Source organism: Hemiscyllium ocellatum, chromosome 12 (genome assembly GCF_020745735.1).
Source record: "Hemiscyllium ocellatum isolate sHemOce1 chromosome 12, sHemOce1.pat.X.cur, whole genome shotgun sequence".
NCBI classification, from domain to species: domain Eukaryota; kingdom Metazoa; phylum Chordata; class Chondrichthyes; order Orectolobiformes; family Hemiscylliidae; genus Hemiscyllium; species Hemiscyllium ocellatum.
The window spans coordinates 86,945,239-86,962,401 of record NC_083412.1 but is presented as its reverse complement, the minus strand read 5'-3'; the positions used below and the strand labels follow the sequence as shown (position 1 = coordinate 86,962,401).

Sequence of the window (17,163 nt, the reverse complement as noted above, 5' to 3'; positions counted from 1 at the left end):
GGTATCCAGTGGGCCAAAGCGGGGACACCGGTAACGAGTGGGCCAAAGATGGGACACCGGTAACCAGTGGGCCAAAGTGGGGACCCCGGTAACCAGTGGGCCAAAGCTGGAACACCAGTGAACAGCTGAGAAGTAATTGTCAGTTGCAAAGTATCAACCTAGGACCTCTGACCTGCAGGGATGTAGATGCTGCTCCAATCAGGAGACCCAAAGACTGCGCCACCAATGATGTCATAGTCCCCAAAGCTGCGAACAGAACAAAACGCAGAGCATCGCATGGTTGTGATGTCATCCAGTATACGATGCTGCAGTAAGCCACAGGAAACATCACCTAAAAAACCAAATCACAGCAATCAATTCTCAACAGAATTCCATCCACATGTGTTAACCCTTCTGTCCCGTGCTTTTAGATACAGATAAGAGCTCCACCCAATTCCACCACCCCACCATTCCTGTTCTTCCCTTCTCTTCCCATCCCATGAGATCTGGCATTATTCCAGCTGAGATCAAGCAGGTAAGGAACATGGGAAGAAGCAGGAGTGATTTACAAGAACAAACGGGATAAATGTGGCCTGTTCAGTCTTGAAAGGATATGAGTGCATATCCGTGTCCATGATATCTGCTTCAAATCAGACTGACCAGAATGAGAGGGGAGTAGGTTCGAATGAAGAGAAAGGTAAAGTCGACAGTGAAATTTGGATGTTTCTCAACAAGGAATTATAATTATGCAAAATGTCTCTGGCATAGTTCAGTCGGGTTTATTTTAAGAAATAGCTGGCAGCTGTGGTGAGACGCTCACTCTATGAGCAAAGATGAGCCAAGTACTCATTTATTTATTAGTCCTGTGCTTTGAAAACGAGGAGATTCAGTGGTCATGCTTCTTCCTCTGTGGCCTCTGATAGTGTGTGTGAGCCTCACACCCTGTCATGGTCTGATCTGGGCTATTGGTCTTTTTGTAGTCACATATGATAGGGCCTTTTTCTGATGAATCAGTGTGTGTGTGTGTGTGTGTGTGTGTGTGTGTGTGTGTGTGTGTGTGTGTGTGTGTGTGTGTGTGTGTGTGTGTGTGTGTGTGTGTGTGTACATACATCAAGGGCTGTAGTAACTGAAGTCAGGAGTGTCACCATCACCATTCAAATTCTAATGAGGGACAGGTAATAAATATAAGCCCAGTCAGTGATGCCACATCATATGAATGAATAAACAAAATCATTAGAAGAGGGCTGATCATTGAGGTGTTTAGAATCATGACGGGATAAGAGAAGTACATGTGAGCAGGAGTTACAACAGTAACTAACTGGAGTGACAAACCAGTAAATCTTCAGGCCATCGGATAAGTAGTTTTCACCAAGGCCTCACCTGAAAGGGAACATCTGCCATTGTCTTTGCCAGGTAGTAGGCCTTTAGGCTGTACCAGTAGTTTAGATGCTCCCGAAGGAAAACTCCCATCTCCAGTGGAACTGTAAAAAAGAGAAAGCAACCCAGTCAGATTGATCCCAATGCCACATGTTAGTTCAGGTTTCAGTTACTGACCTGCAACCCCTGCGTTTCCCAGGATTGTTAATGACAGGGTTCAGGACCAACCATTTTGTAACAGAAATGGTCGAGGAGGGTCTTACTTCATAATGATGCACTAAGAAGCACATCTTGATGATTTCATTCACAAAACACTAATCAGTGAGGAACTGCAATGGTAGCTGCAAAAGGAATTTCAACAAATCCCTCTCCCCAGGGCAAACTGTTTTTTGACGATGCAACTTAACAGCATTCAAGTGCTGAATCGTGCGAATGTGGTTAAAGATAATTCAACCCTCAGTCCAAATTCCCCTTCCAGAAAGGTTGCAATCATTTTACAAGTTGTTTTCAAATTGGTGTGTACGTCACAGCTAATCAAGAGATATAGGGAATGGAAGGGCAGCAGGTTTGATAGGGCAGTGGAAAGTCCTGTGATAGAGTTTGTAAGATGGGGCCAGATTTTGCCACAGAGCTGAGTTTGAAGGTTGATGGGTCAGGGATTCTACTCAGGAATGTGGTATGCTGTTCCAAACACGTTGCTATGCCCAGAAAATGTTCCGCAGCAGGGTCTTGGGAAGGAGACTTCCCTAGAGGGAAGCAGTTGAAAAACAATGAGTCTCGTAATTAATCCAATACAAGGGGAGGGTGAGTGCTGCATATCAGGTGATTCCTCACTGATACAATGGATCAAATACAATAGGTTGAGAGTAGCATTGAGGAGGAAAGGTTGTCAAAGTGGGACGGCACAGTGTCTCAGTGGTTAGCACTGCTGCTTTACAATGCCAGGGACTCAGGTTCGATTCCAGTCATAGGTGGAGTGGAGTCTATGTCGAGTTTTAATATTCTCCCTGTGTCTGGTCTGCTTCCCTCCCACAAAAATGTGCAGTTTAGGTGGATTGGCTGTGGTAAATTGTCTGGTAGTGTCCATGGATATGGATTAGTCATGATGAATGTGGGCTTACGGGGATGGATTGAGGGTGAGGTGGATCTGGGTGGCTCTTCAGAGGGTCAGTGCAGATTTGATGGGCTAGTTATCTTCTATTTGCAGTGTAGGAATCATGTGATAAAGAAAGTATAACAATATAGTGGCAGCCACTTAAGAGAAAGATTCCAACGATCTTATACTGCTTGTAAACTGTAAGTAGATAGTAATGGATCTGGCTGGGACAGAGAGGTTGAGAAACATCCACAGCAAGACATAGAGTCATAGAGATGTACAGCATGGAAACAGTCCCTTTGGTCCATGCCGACCAGATATCTCAACCCAATCTAGTCCCACCTGCCAGCACCCAGCCCATATCCCTCCAAACCCTTCCTATTCACATACTCATCCAAATGCCTTTTAAATGTTGCAATTGTACCAGCCTCCACCACTTCCTCTGGCAGCTCATTCCATACACGCACCACCCTCTGCGTGAAAAAGTTGCCCCTTAGGTCTCTCTTATATCTTTCCCCTCTCAGCCTAAACCTATGCCCTCTAGTTCTGGACTCCTTGACCCCAGGGAAGATACTTTGTCTATTTATCCTATCCATGCCCCTCATGACTTTATAAGTTTCTATAAGGTCACCCCTTACCCCCCGACACTCCAGGGAAAACAACCCCAGCCCATTCAGCCTCTCCCTACAGCTCAAATCCTCCAACCCTGGCAACATCCTTGTAAATATTTTCTGAACCCTTTCAAGATTCACAACATCTTTCCGATAGGAAGGAGACCAGAACTGCATTCAATATTCCAAAGCTGGCCTAACAATGTCCTGTACAGCATGACCTTCCAACTCCTGTACTCAATACTCTGACCAATAAAGGAAAGCATACCAGAGGCCTTCTTCACTACCCTATCTATCTGCGACTCCACTTTCAGCCTATACTCCAAGGTCTTTTTGTTCAGCAACACTCCCTAGGACCTTATCATTAAGTGTATAAGTCCTGCTAAGATTTGCTTTTCCAAAATACAGCACCTCGCATTTATCTGAATTAAACTCTATCTGCCACTGCTCAGCCCATTGGCCCATCTGGTCCAGATCCTGTTGTAATCTGAGGTAACCCTCATCGCTGTCCACTGCACCTCCAATTTTGGTGTCATCTGCAAACTTACTAATTATACCTCATGCTCACATCCAAACCATTTATATATATGATGAAAAGTGGTGGTCCTAGCACCGATCCTTGTGACACTCCATTGGTCACAGGCCTCCAGTCTGAAAAACAACCCTCCACCACCATCACCCTATCTTCTACCTTTGAGCTAGTTCTGTATCCAAATGGTTCGTTCTCCCTGTATTCCATGAGATCTAACCTTACTAACCAGACTCCCATGGGGAACCTTGTCGAACGTCTTACTGAAGTCCATACAGATCATGTCCACCACTCTGCCCTCCTTAACAAGTTATTTGATCAGATGAATACTTGAAGAACTTTTCAGCTTGTGGAAGAGACTAGATTAGATTAGTTACAGTGTGGAAACAAGCCCTTCAGCCCAAGAAGTCCACATCGAGCCTCCAAGGAGCAACCCACCCCAGACCCATTCCTCGACATTTACCCCTTCAACTAACTCGAACAATGTTTTAGACTAAGAGATCTACCTTTTGAAATGGAGAAATCATTTGTTTGTGAGGGTTATTAGTCTGTGGAACTTGATTCCCCAGGAATGGGGGGAGGCAGGGTTTTATTCAAAGCTGATTTCGATAAATATTTGATGGATAATGGAGTTAAGGGTCATGGGGGACGTGGATGCAGATCAGAAAGTGGGATCGAGACTACACCAGATCTTAACAAATGGCAAAGCAACTTCAAAAGATGAAATGGGCTAATCCTGCCCCAAATCCTATGTTCCAATGAGTTTTTTTTTTACATCAATATTTACCAAGGAAGGAGGACCTGAAAAAATATGACTGAAAACGGAAACAGTGGAGGCAATGGATCATTTGAAAACTGAAAGGAAGGTGGTTCTGCGTTTAAAGGGAGATTTACCCAGTAATTGGTTGTCTGTGGCAAATTCGTACAGGTGGGAAGGACCCGGACGCCATCGGGGTGGGGACGTCCAATATCAGGGTCCTAACACCCACCAAAAACAATTCAGCCCCATGAGTTTCGAACCCAGCACAGCATCTGGGGAATTAAATTGAAGGAATCTGGACTTAAAGACCGACATGTGTAATCATAAGATTCGTTAAGAGAGGAGATGATTTGTTAATACAGTTTAAGGAAATATGTCAACCTATCCCTCTTTGGTCCGGTGATGTGGCTTCAGGCCCACAGTTGACTCTCTAGACTCCCTCTAAAATGCCTTAGTGGAGCCACTCAGTTGGAAGGGGATTGGCACTAAATTGTCAGGAATGCCCCCATTCTGTGAAGGATTGAACAGAAAGATAGCAGCTGCCCCAGAAATTCTCACTCAGTCGACTGCTCGAGTGAAAAGATACTCACAGGTGAGGACAGTGGGCATTAGCGCAGCAAACATCAGGAAGAGCATGGAGAAGAAGAGAAATCCCGAATTGCTCAGCACCTTCTTTGCCTCATTACCGATGCCCAGATACAGCAAACCGATCAACAAACCAATCCCAATATGTGAGGTGATGCGGAGGTGAGTCAGAACCTGGTGATGATAAAGAATGTGGTATCAACCCATTTTGAAGAAAAAAGTCAGACTTGAGATTGATCAGATCGTAGTAAAAAATTTGAACAGTTTTCATGAGCTGTATAAGAGATCCAGTCCCAATTTTGAGATTATGATCATCAAAAGACCATGTGCGACTTAAATCACTGCTTAAGGTGTATCCCGATGGAAAGAATTCCTAACTTATGACAGCACATATCCTCTTCACCTTCTCCTCTCTACTCTCAGCTATTTTCCTCCTTATTGACAAAGGTAATGCCAGGCAGAGATCTTATATATACAGTATAAGGTATTCCTTACACCAAATTCAAAATCTACAATCTATTGTTCAAGTTATACAATTGGTCATGATGCCATAACATCGATAAATTACAAACACCACATACTCACAATCTAAGGCACCCCTGAGCTGGAAAGTGATTGTTGTCTGTTCTTCCAAGATGCCAACTAACTGATCATATTTAGTTTATTTAGACAATCAGTTACTACAGCGTGAGGCACTTAGAGTCATAGAGATGTACAGCACGGAAACAGACCCTTTGGTTCAACTCATCCATGCCCACCAGATATCCCAATCCAATCTAGTCCCACGTGCCAGCTCCCTGCCCATGTCCCTCCAAACCCTTCCTATTCATATACCCATCCAGATGCCTCTTAAATGTTGCAAATGTACAAGCCTCCACCACTTCCTCTGGCAGCTCATTCCATACACGTACCACCCTCTGTGTGAAAACGTTGCCCCTTAGGTCTCTTTCATATATTTTCCCTCTCACCCTAAACCAATGCCCTCTAGTTCTGCACTCCCCCACCCCAGGGAAGAGACTTTGTCTATTTACCCTATCCATGCCCCTCATCAATTTATAAATCTCTATAAGGTCACCCCTCAGCCTCCGTCGCTCCAGGGAAATGAGTAACATGACAGCAGAGGTGCAGGAGCAGCAGGTCATTCAACACATCCAACCTGTCCTGTCATTCATGGGCTGATCACTCACTTCAATGCAATTTTCCATACTATCCCTTTACCTAACTGATGATCAGAAATCTGTCAATCACTGCTTTAAACATACTCAAGTGACTGGGCTTCCACAAATATCTGGATCAGAAAATCCAAAAGATTCACAACTCCGAGTAAAATAGTTTCTCCTTATCTCAGTCCTAAAGGGCTTTCCTCCTATTTGAAATAGTGTATACTTGTTCTAATCCTTAGAACTGAGTCAGATATCTGTACACTTATTCACAATTATGCCTGCACACTAAGATGCAACCTCAGTTTTACATATATTGTTGAGGTTTCTACAGACTTGGATTAATGTTACAATACATGCATAGCTAACTAGCTATCAGACTGGCAACCTGCTGACTAACTGAAAGCACAGACAGGAAGATGGACACCTCTCATACCAAAGTGTCACATTTAGTGTTGTTATCAGCTGTCTTAAAGGTATTCTGCTTTTCTGCTACCTGTATAATACATGCCTCTTTATTCATATAAAGAATAAGAAACCAGTTCTGATGAACATATATAAGTACATTGTCTTTTTACATTAAGGTAACAGTTGGTGGATATGCACCATGATCTAGTCCTTACAACAATATCATAACACAGTTGCATAGCTTCACTTTATGGGATGCAATCTGTTGTAATGGATGGCTGTGTGTCCTACATTGAGGATATCTGGTTGCTGTCTGGAATGACACTTTTATAATGGGAGCCAACATTTTCTATTACAAACATTTGCTCATGTAGAACCTTGGCATGTCTTCTGTGTCACCTTGATAATTAATTATTGTGACAAGATTGTATCCCCTGGGCTAGACACAATGACTTTGCATTTTTCCAGCAGCCCACACATTTGGATGCACTCTAGTGTTTTGTCTTGTTTGAAGTTGGGATAACTGTTTGAATGCAACCAAACCTGAGAGGGTGAGGCACTGCAATGGCTGGAGGTTTTCTAACTGATAGTGGAGTGGAGGGAGGAGCAGGTGTACTTAAGGGAACAGAGGATGTAAGCTGCAATCAAGAGGAAGAAGATGGAACAGGTCATCATATTGTCAACATGTTTTGATGGATTCTGTTGGCAAAGATATTAAAAGTGGAGGTAAGATTTAGATAAGTCGTGACACAATTGAATGGGGAAACAGACCCAAGGGACGAAATGTGAGTAAATGAGAATGCTGTCATTGACTGATAAGTCAATTAAGGAAACAAGGCTGCTGGTATTCCCCAGTATCATGACCGAATATGAGAGGGTATGATTGTTCCTTGCAGCCTGGACACAGCTACTACACAGTAACTTTGAGCACTGTTTCTAGTCCAGTAAATGAAAGCACTGTACTTACTGAGTCTCTCATGATGCTGAGGAAGGTCCTTTTGAAGAGAATGCAGAACTGGGTGAGGCAGCTGGCAGAGAAACTGTGACAACCCTCTGAGGGAGATGGGTCCTGCACAACAGAAAGAAGAACCTCAGCCCTGTTTAATTATTACTGGCTGTCACATGATCTTTGGTATCGCTCTTGAGTTAGAAAAGGGCCAAGACAGGAGATGACACGTCTCAAGGTTGACCTCCCTTTCAGTTTCACACTAAACATCTACAGGTACAGATGTAGGCCTTCTGATTCAGAATAGTACTACCATGCTATGTGTCACTGACTTCTACTCTTAATGCAAGGTTGTTTGCACCTGCGTCTAACACATGATTAAAACATCAGGTTCTGAGCAACAAATAAATCTCTCACTTTCTCTGAGCGAGTTGATTATAGCGGAAATGTTGCCTCTGTTCTGCTTCTCAAAAAGACCTCAGACTCAATACGAGGATGAATTCCTCTACATTAACAATACTTCTCAATCACCTCAAAAGCGGTGGAATTTTATGCAGGCCCCAGGGATCTCTCTGGCTGGAGAGTTGTCACCTTCCTTGGAGAAGGCCTGAGAAAAATTAATAGCCAATTGGGCAAATAATGGGTCATCTGCAGGGTCTTCCACAGGATCAGGACCCGTGACTAGGAGCCTGCCAGGAGCTGCAGCCAATCCGAAGCCACAGAGGAGTGGTGACTGAGGACGTCCAGAATCATGGAATGGTCAGGCCAGCAGAAAGTGATGGCAGGAGGCCCTTTCTGAGGTAGGGTCCACAGGAAATAGGGAATGGGAGCTCAGCAGGGAGCACAGGGGGATTGGCTTTCAGCTTCTTCCTGACTCCGTCTCCCACAATTGAGCTCTGGCTGCCTTTTAACATGGAGTCTGGCCACATCCAGCCTCCCTCTCTGGGAGACACAAACAACCCAGCATGCATAAACGCCCCCTGTGCAATGACAGGCCCACCCACTGCCAGCGAAGGGGCCTAAATTATTGACAGCGTGACAATACCTTCCTGGCCACAGATGTAATCAAGTGAAGGCAGGAACATGCCACCTGCCACCATCGCCCCCAATTAAATGCCCCCCTCATAACCAAATCCACCATGGAAGATAAGGATACAGACCAGCCCCTCTGTTTGAGCCTATGATTCAGTGTGAGCTGGAGTGATTAGTTTTACGTTGTGATCACTCCTTCCCATTCAGAACGAAATCGCAGCCAATCAAATTCCTTCACGGAGCAAGGCTGAGCAGCAGCAGCAGCAGAATTATTAGTCCCTGAGCTCTCCCCGCCACCCAATCCACCTCCTCATTCAAGATCGAGGACTCAACATGGGGCATCATGCTCCTCTGAGGTTAAGTCACATGGACGTTGGCACCTTAATGCACCAATATCGTGTGGCAGTGAGTCATCACGGGGACTCCATGTTATTTTACATGGAAATGTAATTACCAACATGGTGTGGACATTGTTCTTGCCTGGATAAATGAAAGCACAGGAAATAGTTGCTACCTCCTCTCCTGCATCATCATTAAACAATACTGAATGGAAGTATCAGCAAAGGCAAGAAATAACTGAAATGTCAATTGATGGGATGCGGGGGGAACAGTCAAGTATAGAGTTACAAAGGTGGTGAAACCCTTTTGGTAATAAATACTTAATTCATTGGCAGAGGAATTGAAATTAAGGGAAAATAAAGGCCCTGTTGCCACGACAACACCTCACCCCACAGTCAACCCGCCAATCATTCACCACTCTTCTCTCCCGTGGCATAAGTGGTAAGGGCTGTGTGAAATTTGGTTCACCCTAGCGAGGGCTGGGCGAAATGTTTTAGCAGGCTGTGTTCCTATTCAGGGATGTGATCTGCCCTCACTGTCAGGGGTTACTGTACCTCAACAGATGGCCGATGCCAGAGGTAAGGGTTGAGATCCTTGTCCTTGTTTTCGTGCGGCTTACAGTCAGTATCACACTTCCCATCCTGCACCGCTTTCACCAGCCGAGGGTTCTGCTCACCGTACTCACCGGATGCGATTTCCATCACTATGGAAACAAGCATGATGTGTTAGCAAGTGTCGCCATCAAATCTCAAGTGACAGAAGTGATTAGATTTACAGAGAGACTGCTGGGAAGCTACTGTTGCTATCCGAATGATTTTATTTCTCCAAAGGTTAAACTCTTCCCATTAATAAGTTCAGCAAAATACAAAGCCATCTGAAGTACCAAGTGGGAATTATTTCCCAAGTCTGGCTGAGCTGAGTTTGCTCAGATCTCTCTTGCTTAAGGAGTAAACCCAAAATCTCACTCCAGCATCTTATAGTCCTGATAATTACATTATCGAAGAGTAGGGGTGGAAAGAACATAATCAGATGAGGAACTCAGTGGGGAAGGGGACAAGGGAATCTTAAAAGCAACAACCTTTGGTATCTTTCCCTGCTCAGCAGCACTGGTCAAAGGGACAACCTGGCTGGTGGGGAAAAAAGGTGGACAGAGAGTGCAGTAGGCTGGGGGAGGCAAGGAGAAGGGAGACCCCCATCAGAAAGTGAAGGTTGGGAGGGAAGAGAGAGAGAGAGAGAGAGAGAGGCCATGATGGGGATGCTGAGAGACGCAGAGAGGTCACAATCACGAGAGAGAGAAGAGACAACACATGGGAGGCTGTGATCAGCAAGCAGTCAGGAGAGAGGCTGTGTTTGAAGTGCAGGGGTGGAAATGATGTGGGTGATCAGATGTTGGGGCTGGGCAGGGACATTCTTTCCTTTATTCGCTCAAGGGACGTGGGTGTCGGGGCTTGGATCACATTTATTTCCCATCCCTAATCACCATAAGGGCAGTTAAGAATCAGCCATGTTGCTGTGGATCTGGAGTCAAATGTAGGACAGATCCTCTACCCCTGAAGTTCTCTAAAGGACATTAGTGACGCTACAGTTATCGATGACAATCAACAGTGGTTGCATTGCCATCCTTTGGCTAGTTTCTTTAGAAATTCCAGTTTGCTTTTATTGATTTCAACTTGTGCCAACTGCCATGGTGGATTTCAATTCCATGAGCCCAGGAGACTGCTCTGGGGTTCAGGTAGCCAGTCCCAGTGGCATTATCACTACACTAGCACCTCTGGCATTGATTAGGCTGAGCAGAGTGGTCACAGATTGGGGACGGGCATAGTCAGGCACTGGGTGATGAGTGTGATAATTATCCATTTTAATCTGAGTCCCTTCAGTAATAAGAGAGCCTAATTTGAGTCTGTTCATTCCACAATGGAGCGATAGGACCCTTGAGCATATTGAAATCTGACATATTGGAGTCAGGTTCCACATATTTAACTGTTCCAAGTTTCCTCAGGTCCGACCCTCACCCACCCATCTTTAGTGGTGCACAGTGGTGACACCTATTCAAGCAAAATGTAAACCAAGGCTTCACCTGACCTCTCAGGGCAGTTGTGGAATATTCTACAGTACTATTGTGAAGAAAATCAACACTCTCCGTGATAATGTCAGTTCATACCGAAGTCAGCAGGGTTGTGGTAGGTGGGACAGTGCAGACCGATTTCCCTCAGATATGGGACAAGGCTGCAAACATTTCCACGGTAGATGCACTGCCCTTCGCTGAGGACATAGAGCTGATTAAGACAAAAGGGGAACACATATGTAAATAACAGCAGACATCCACTGGGTCATGTCTCAGCCCCTATTACTCGGTGTGGTCTAAACATTAAAGGCTATTCTGCTCCATCTTACTCTGCGAATCTCAGAATCATCGAATAGCACAGGAGGAGGCCATTCAGTCCATCATTCTTTACAAGAACACATCACTTTGTTCCACTCCTCATCCTTTCCCTTTTTCCTGTAATGCTTCACTTTTTGGAGAATTATCTAACTTTTGTTTTGACGGCAACAACTGGATCTATCACCAAAAGGCCCCAAAACTCAAGATCCTAACCACTCGCTCAAGTTGCCATCGCATCTTTTGCCAATCACCCTGAAGCAAGCCCTCAGTTTCTTGAACTCTTCCACTAACAGGAACAGTTTTATAGAATCACTGAATCTTGGATCTTGAATCGCAGAATTTTTACTGAATCACTGAATCACAGAATCACTGAATTATAGAATCGCTGAATCACAGAATTGTTGAATCATAGAATCGCTGAATCATAGAATCAGTGAATCACAGAATCACTGAGAGAATCACTAAATCATAGAATCACTGAATTATAGAATTATTGAATCATAGAATCACATAATCACTGAGAGAATCATAGAATCACTGAATCACAGAATCATAGAATCACTAAATCACAGAATCACTGAATCATAGAATCGTACAGCCTTTGACCCATTGAATCTGCCCACTAAAAATGTAAAACTAGGAGAAAGTGAGGACTGCAGCTGCTGGACATTAGGGTCGGGAGTGTGGTGCTGGAAAAGCACAGCAGATTAGGCAGCAACCGAAGAAATAGACAGTCGACGCTTCAGGCATAGGCCCTTCATCAGGAATGATGCCCAAAACATCAATTCTCCTGTTCCTTGGATGCTGCCTGACCTGCTGTGCCTTTCCAGAGGCATACTTGGTGGGTGGCATGGTGGCACAGCAGTTAGCACTGCTGCCTCACAGCGCCTGAGACCCGGGTTCAATTCCTGCCTCAGGCAACTGACTGTGTGGAGTTTGCACGTTCTCCCTGTGTCTGCGTGGGTTTCCTCCGGGTGCTCTGGTTTCCTCCCACAGTCCAAAGATGTGCGGGTCAGGTGAATTGGCCATGCTAAACTGCCCGTAGTATTAGGTAAGGGGCAAATGTAGGGGTATGGGTGGGTTGTAGGTCAGTGTAGACTTGTTGGGCCGAAGGGCCTGTTTCCACACTGTAAGTAACCTAAACTTCTCAACAAAAATGTACCACCACCCAGACTAGACCCACTTTCCCACACTTGGGATTCGACAGTTATGACACTTCAAATGTTTACCCGAGTACTTTTTAAAAATTTCCTGCCTCAATTATTCTGCCCAGGTAGTATATTCCAGATCCCCACCACCTTCTGTGTGAAAAAGGCATCGCCCTATCTGTGCAGACCCCTCAGGATTTTGAATACCTCAATCAAATCTCCTCTCAGAACTCTCTTCTCTCAGTAGAAAAGCACAGCTTGTCCAACCCGTACACATAGTTGAAATCTGGAACTATTCTCTCGAACCCTTCGTAACTGCCCTCGCAGCCTCCCTGGAGTGCAGCGCCCAAAACTGAATACAATACTGCAGCCAGGCTGTAGCAATAGTTTGTACAGGTTTAACAAAACCTCCTGGCTTTTCTGCTCTCGATGCCTCAATGCTATAATATCTAAGTTGGTTTTAGTGGTTTATAATGGAGCACAAGTTGGGAGTTCCACCGTAAATAAACTCTTAGCCAAGAAGAAGCAGCAGCTGAGGGTGGCTACAAAACACCTTTCCCTCAACAATCTTTCTCACTTTAATGTAATTCAGAGTGTGCACTCTTTCCACGTATACCGAATGGACTCCAGTTGGACACATTTGGTAGGGTCGGTGGCTCTTGTTAGAATGTGGGGAGGAGGGCAAGAATGGGATCATTTCCATCAGTTTTAATACACAGTGTAGAGATTCTTTTAACTAATATCTAGTGGAGTCTCTGAGGGAACTGTAGACATGTATTTAGCCTCTAGAAGATTAGAACTTGTACAGCAGTATAATCTGTAGTCGTACCATCATGTTCATAATAGGAATAAATGTGGTGGTAAAGTCAACTGGAAGTCTGCTTTGAGCTTACATGAAGAATTGACGATCACATCGCAAACTACCGAGTAACAAAAGAGTAAACTCATCCTGACTTCTGGTCTGATGACTGCCTTCTTAAAAAAAGACAAATTACTTCCAATTGCAACTTGGAGGAGCTGGTGTTGGACTCGGGTGGACAAAATTAAAACTCACACAACACCAGATTGTAATCCAACAGGTTTATTTGGAAGCACTAGCTTTCAGAGTGATGCTCCTTCATCAGGTGGTTGTGAAGCAGGAAGATAATACACAGAATTTATAGCAAACGATTATAGAGATACAATGATACATTCAACAATCTATGTTTGTTCACTGTAAGCTTTTGCTATAAATTCTGTCTTCGGGTGCTGCTTTACAACCACTTGATGAAGGAGCAGCACTCTGAAAGCTACTGCTTCCAAACCTGTTGGACTACAATCTGGTGTTGTGTGAGTTTTAACTTCCAATTACGACAGTGGGTGATAAATGCCGTTAGCTCTACATATCCAGTTCTTCCGATCTGACAGCACTCTCTGATAGCTCCTACCAGCCAGCTAGTTTTGGAAGCAAGATTTCACTCAGTGATACCCATCACAATAATGAGGCTCAAGGCATCACAATGTTATTTACCCAGCATTTAAATGTCTCCACTTGGTACAGTTCCCATTTAATGCTGTCCTTAGTGCTCCAAACACTGGGGCAGGGTGGGAATTCAAAAGAATGGTCACTGCACCTGAAACATTAACTCTGCTTTCTCTCCATAGATGCTGCCATTGAGTCATAGAGTCATAGAGATGTACAGCATAGAATCAGACCCTTCGGTCCAACCCGTCCACGCCGAGCAGATATCCCAACCCAATCTAGTCCCACCTGCCAGCACCTGGCCCATAATCTCCAACACATATTTTAGCTCTGATCTCCAGCATCTGCAGTCCTCACTTTCTCCTATTCATATACCCATCCAAATGCCTTTTAAATGTTGCAATTGTACCAGCCAGCACCACTTCCTCTGGCACTCATTCTATAATGTACCACCCTCTGTGTGAAAAAGTTGCCCCTTAGATTTCTTTTACATCTTTCCCCTCTCACCCTAAACCTATGCCCTCTAGTTCTGGACTCCCTGATCCCATGAAAAATACCTTATCTATTTACCCTATCCATGCCCCTCATGGTTTCATAAAGCTCTATCAGGTCACCCCTCAGCCTTCGATGCTCCAGGGGAAACAGCCCCAGTCTGTTCAGCATCTCCCTATAGCTCAAATCCTCCAACCCTGGCAACATCCTTGTCAATCTTTCCTGAACCCTTTCAAATTTCACAACATCCTTTTGATAGGATGGAGACCAGAATTGCACACAATATTCCAACAGTGGCCTAACCAATGTCCTGTACAGCTGCAACATGACCTCCCAACTCCTGTACTCAATACTCTGACTAATAAAGGAAAGCATACCAAATGCCTTCTTCACTATCCTATTTACCTGTGACTCCACTTTCAAGGAGCTATGAACCTGCACTCCAAGGTCTCTTTGTTCAGCAACACTTCCGGGAACCTTACCATTAATTGTATACGTCCTCCTAAGATGCAGCACCTCGCATTTAGCTAAATTAAACTCTATCTGCCACTTCTCAGCCTATTGGCCCATCTGATCAAGATCTTGTTGTAAGTTACGAAGTTAGATGGACAGGCAGGTAGTACTGAGGAAGTGGGGAGGCTACAGAAGGATCTAGACAGTTTGGGAGAGTGGTCCAGGAAATGGCTGATGGAATTCAACGTGAGCAAATGCGAGGTCTTGCACTTTGGCAAAAAGAATAAAAGTATAGACTACTTTCTAAATGGTGAGAAAATTCGTAAAGCCAAAGTACAAAGGGATCTGGGAGTGCTAGTCAAGGATTCTCTAAAGGTAAACATGCAGGTTGAGTCCGTGATTAAGAAAGCGAATGCAATGTTGTCACTTATCTCAAGAGGGTTGGAATATAAAAGCAGCGATGTGCTACTGAGACTTTATAAAGCTCTGGTTAGGCCCCATTTGGAGTACTGTGTCCAGTTTTGGACCCCACACCTCAGGAAGGACATACTGACACTGGAACGTGTCCAGCGGAGATTCACGCGGATGATCCCTGGAATTGTTGGTCTAACATATGAGGAATGGCTGAAGATCCTGGGATTGTATTCATTGGAGTTTAAAAGATTAAGGGGAGACTTAATAGAGATGTACAAGATAATACATGGCTTGGAAAGGGTGGACGCTAGGAAATTGTTTCCATTAGGCGAGGAGACTAGGACCCGTGGACACAGCCTTAGAATTAGAGGGGGTAAATTCAGAACAGAAATGCAGAGACACTTCTTCAGCCAGAGAGTGGTGGGCTTGTGTAATTCATTGCCACAGAGTGCAGTGGAGGCCGGGACGCTAAATGTCTTCAAGGCAGAGATTGATAGATTCTTGTTGTCTCGAGGAAGGGCTACGGGGAGAATGCTGGTAAGTGGAGTTGAAATGCCCATCAGCCATGATTAAATGGCGGAGTGGACTTGATGGGCCGAATGGCCTTACTTCCACTCCTATGTCTTATGGTCTTATGGTAATCTGAGATAACCTTCTTTGCTGTCCACTACACCTCCAATTTTGGTACCATCTCCAATCTTACTAACTATACCTCTTATGTTCACATCTAAATCATTTATAAATGATAAAAAGTAGAGGACCCAGCACCGATCCTTGTGGCATTCCATTGGTCACAGGCCTCCAGTCTGAAAAACAACCCTCCACCACCACCTTCTGTGTTCTATCTTTGAGCCAGTTCTGTATCCAAGTGGCTAGCTCTCCCTGTATTTCATGAAAGCAAACTTTCCTAACCAGTCTCCCATGGGGAACGTTGTCGAATGTCTTACTGGAGTCTATATAGATCACGTCTACCGCTCTGCCCTCATCAATCCTCTTTGTTGCTTCTTCAAAAAACTCAATCAAGTTTGTGAGACATGATTCCCCACGCACAAAGCCATCTCAGACCTGCTGAATTTCTCCAGCAATTTCTGTTTGTGTTTCAGATTTCCAGTTCTTTGTTTTATTTGGGGGATTCAAAGAAGTGGTACCCATCTTCAGTTAACTCATTCTTTCCTGCACCCTCAGCCTAGTGGAGATCCTTCCTGCCTCTACTTTCTATGACATTGAGATCCTTGAAAATCCAAGCCAGGGATCTACTTTTTGATTTTCTTGATCCCTTCCCCTCTGTGGTCAAACCACCGAGGTTCCATCACACAGAGCGTTGAGTCTTCATCAAGGCTTCTCCATTACTGAGAAATTACTACCTAATTGTAATGACTTGTTCTGAAGTGTATCTTATGCCAACAAGGTATGAATCACTGAAGTGTGGCACTGCTATAGGATTCAGCTGCCAAGCAGTAGCTATCACCTGCAAAAACAGCATCAGTTATCTTTTGCTGGCATCATCCCTGGCAATGAACCAGATAATCAGAACAGGAACTGCACTGAAAACACTTAGTACCTAGCTCATCAAATTTGCTAATCTCAAGATCACAAGCTGGGATTGTTGTATTTCAAACAGCTATGGTTAAGGGGCTACAATTTATGAATAGCTGTGATAAAACAGAGAGCCAGTAAACTGCCTCTACCCACAGGGCCATTTAGTAAGCTGACGACCCAGATCTGAGACAATTTGGAAAAGAAATCATGGCGGGAGATAAAAATTCAAGAATAAAATAACACAAAGAACTGGGGAAGCTGAAGATCCGATACAAAGATGGAAATTGCTGAAGAAATTCAGCAGATCTGGCAGCACTTGAAGAGCGTCATTGGACCCAAAGCATTAACTCTGCTTTCTCTCTCCTCAAACGCTGCCAAACCTGCTGAGTTTCTTCAGCAATTTCCATCTGTGTATCGGATCTTCAGCTTCCCCAGTTCTTTGCGTTATTT

At 44.5% G+C, this 17,163-nt stretch overlaps 1 protein-coding gene across 1 annotated transcript in view; it reads right to left on the bottom strand.

Annotated features, from left to right (window-relative positions):
* LOC132821192 (ATP-binding cassette sub-family G member 1) overlaps window positions 1-17,163 on the bottom strand; it is a 66,427-nt gene that overhangs the window by 6,537 nt on the left and 42,727 nt on the right. Inside the window, exons 7-12 of the mRNA XM_060833836.1 lie at window positions 10,984-11,098; window positions 9,377-9,525; window positions 7,473-7,574; window positions 4,943-5,111; window positions 1,360-1,460; window positions 173-331 (exon numbers count right to left, since the gene is read on the bottom strand). Coding sequence (XP_060689819.1) covers window positions 173-331; window positions 1,360-1,460; window positions 4,943-5,111; window positions 7,473-7,574; window positions 9,377-9,525; window positions 10,984-11,098 — 795 coding nt within the window. The remainder of the gene's footprint in view (window positions 1-172; window positions 332-1,359; window positions 1,461-4,942; window positions 5,112-7,472; window positions 7,575-9,376; window positions 9,526-10,983; window positions 11,099-17,163) is intronic.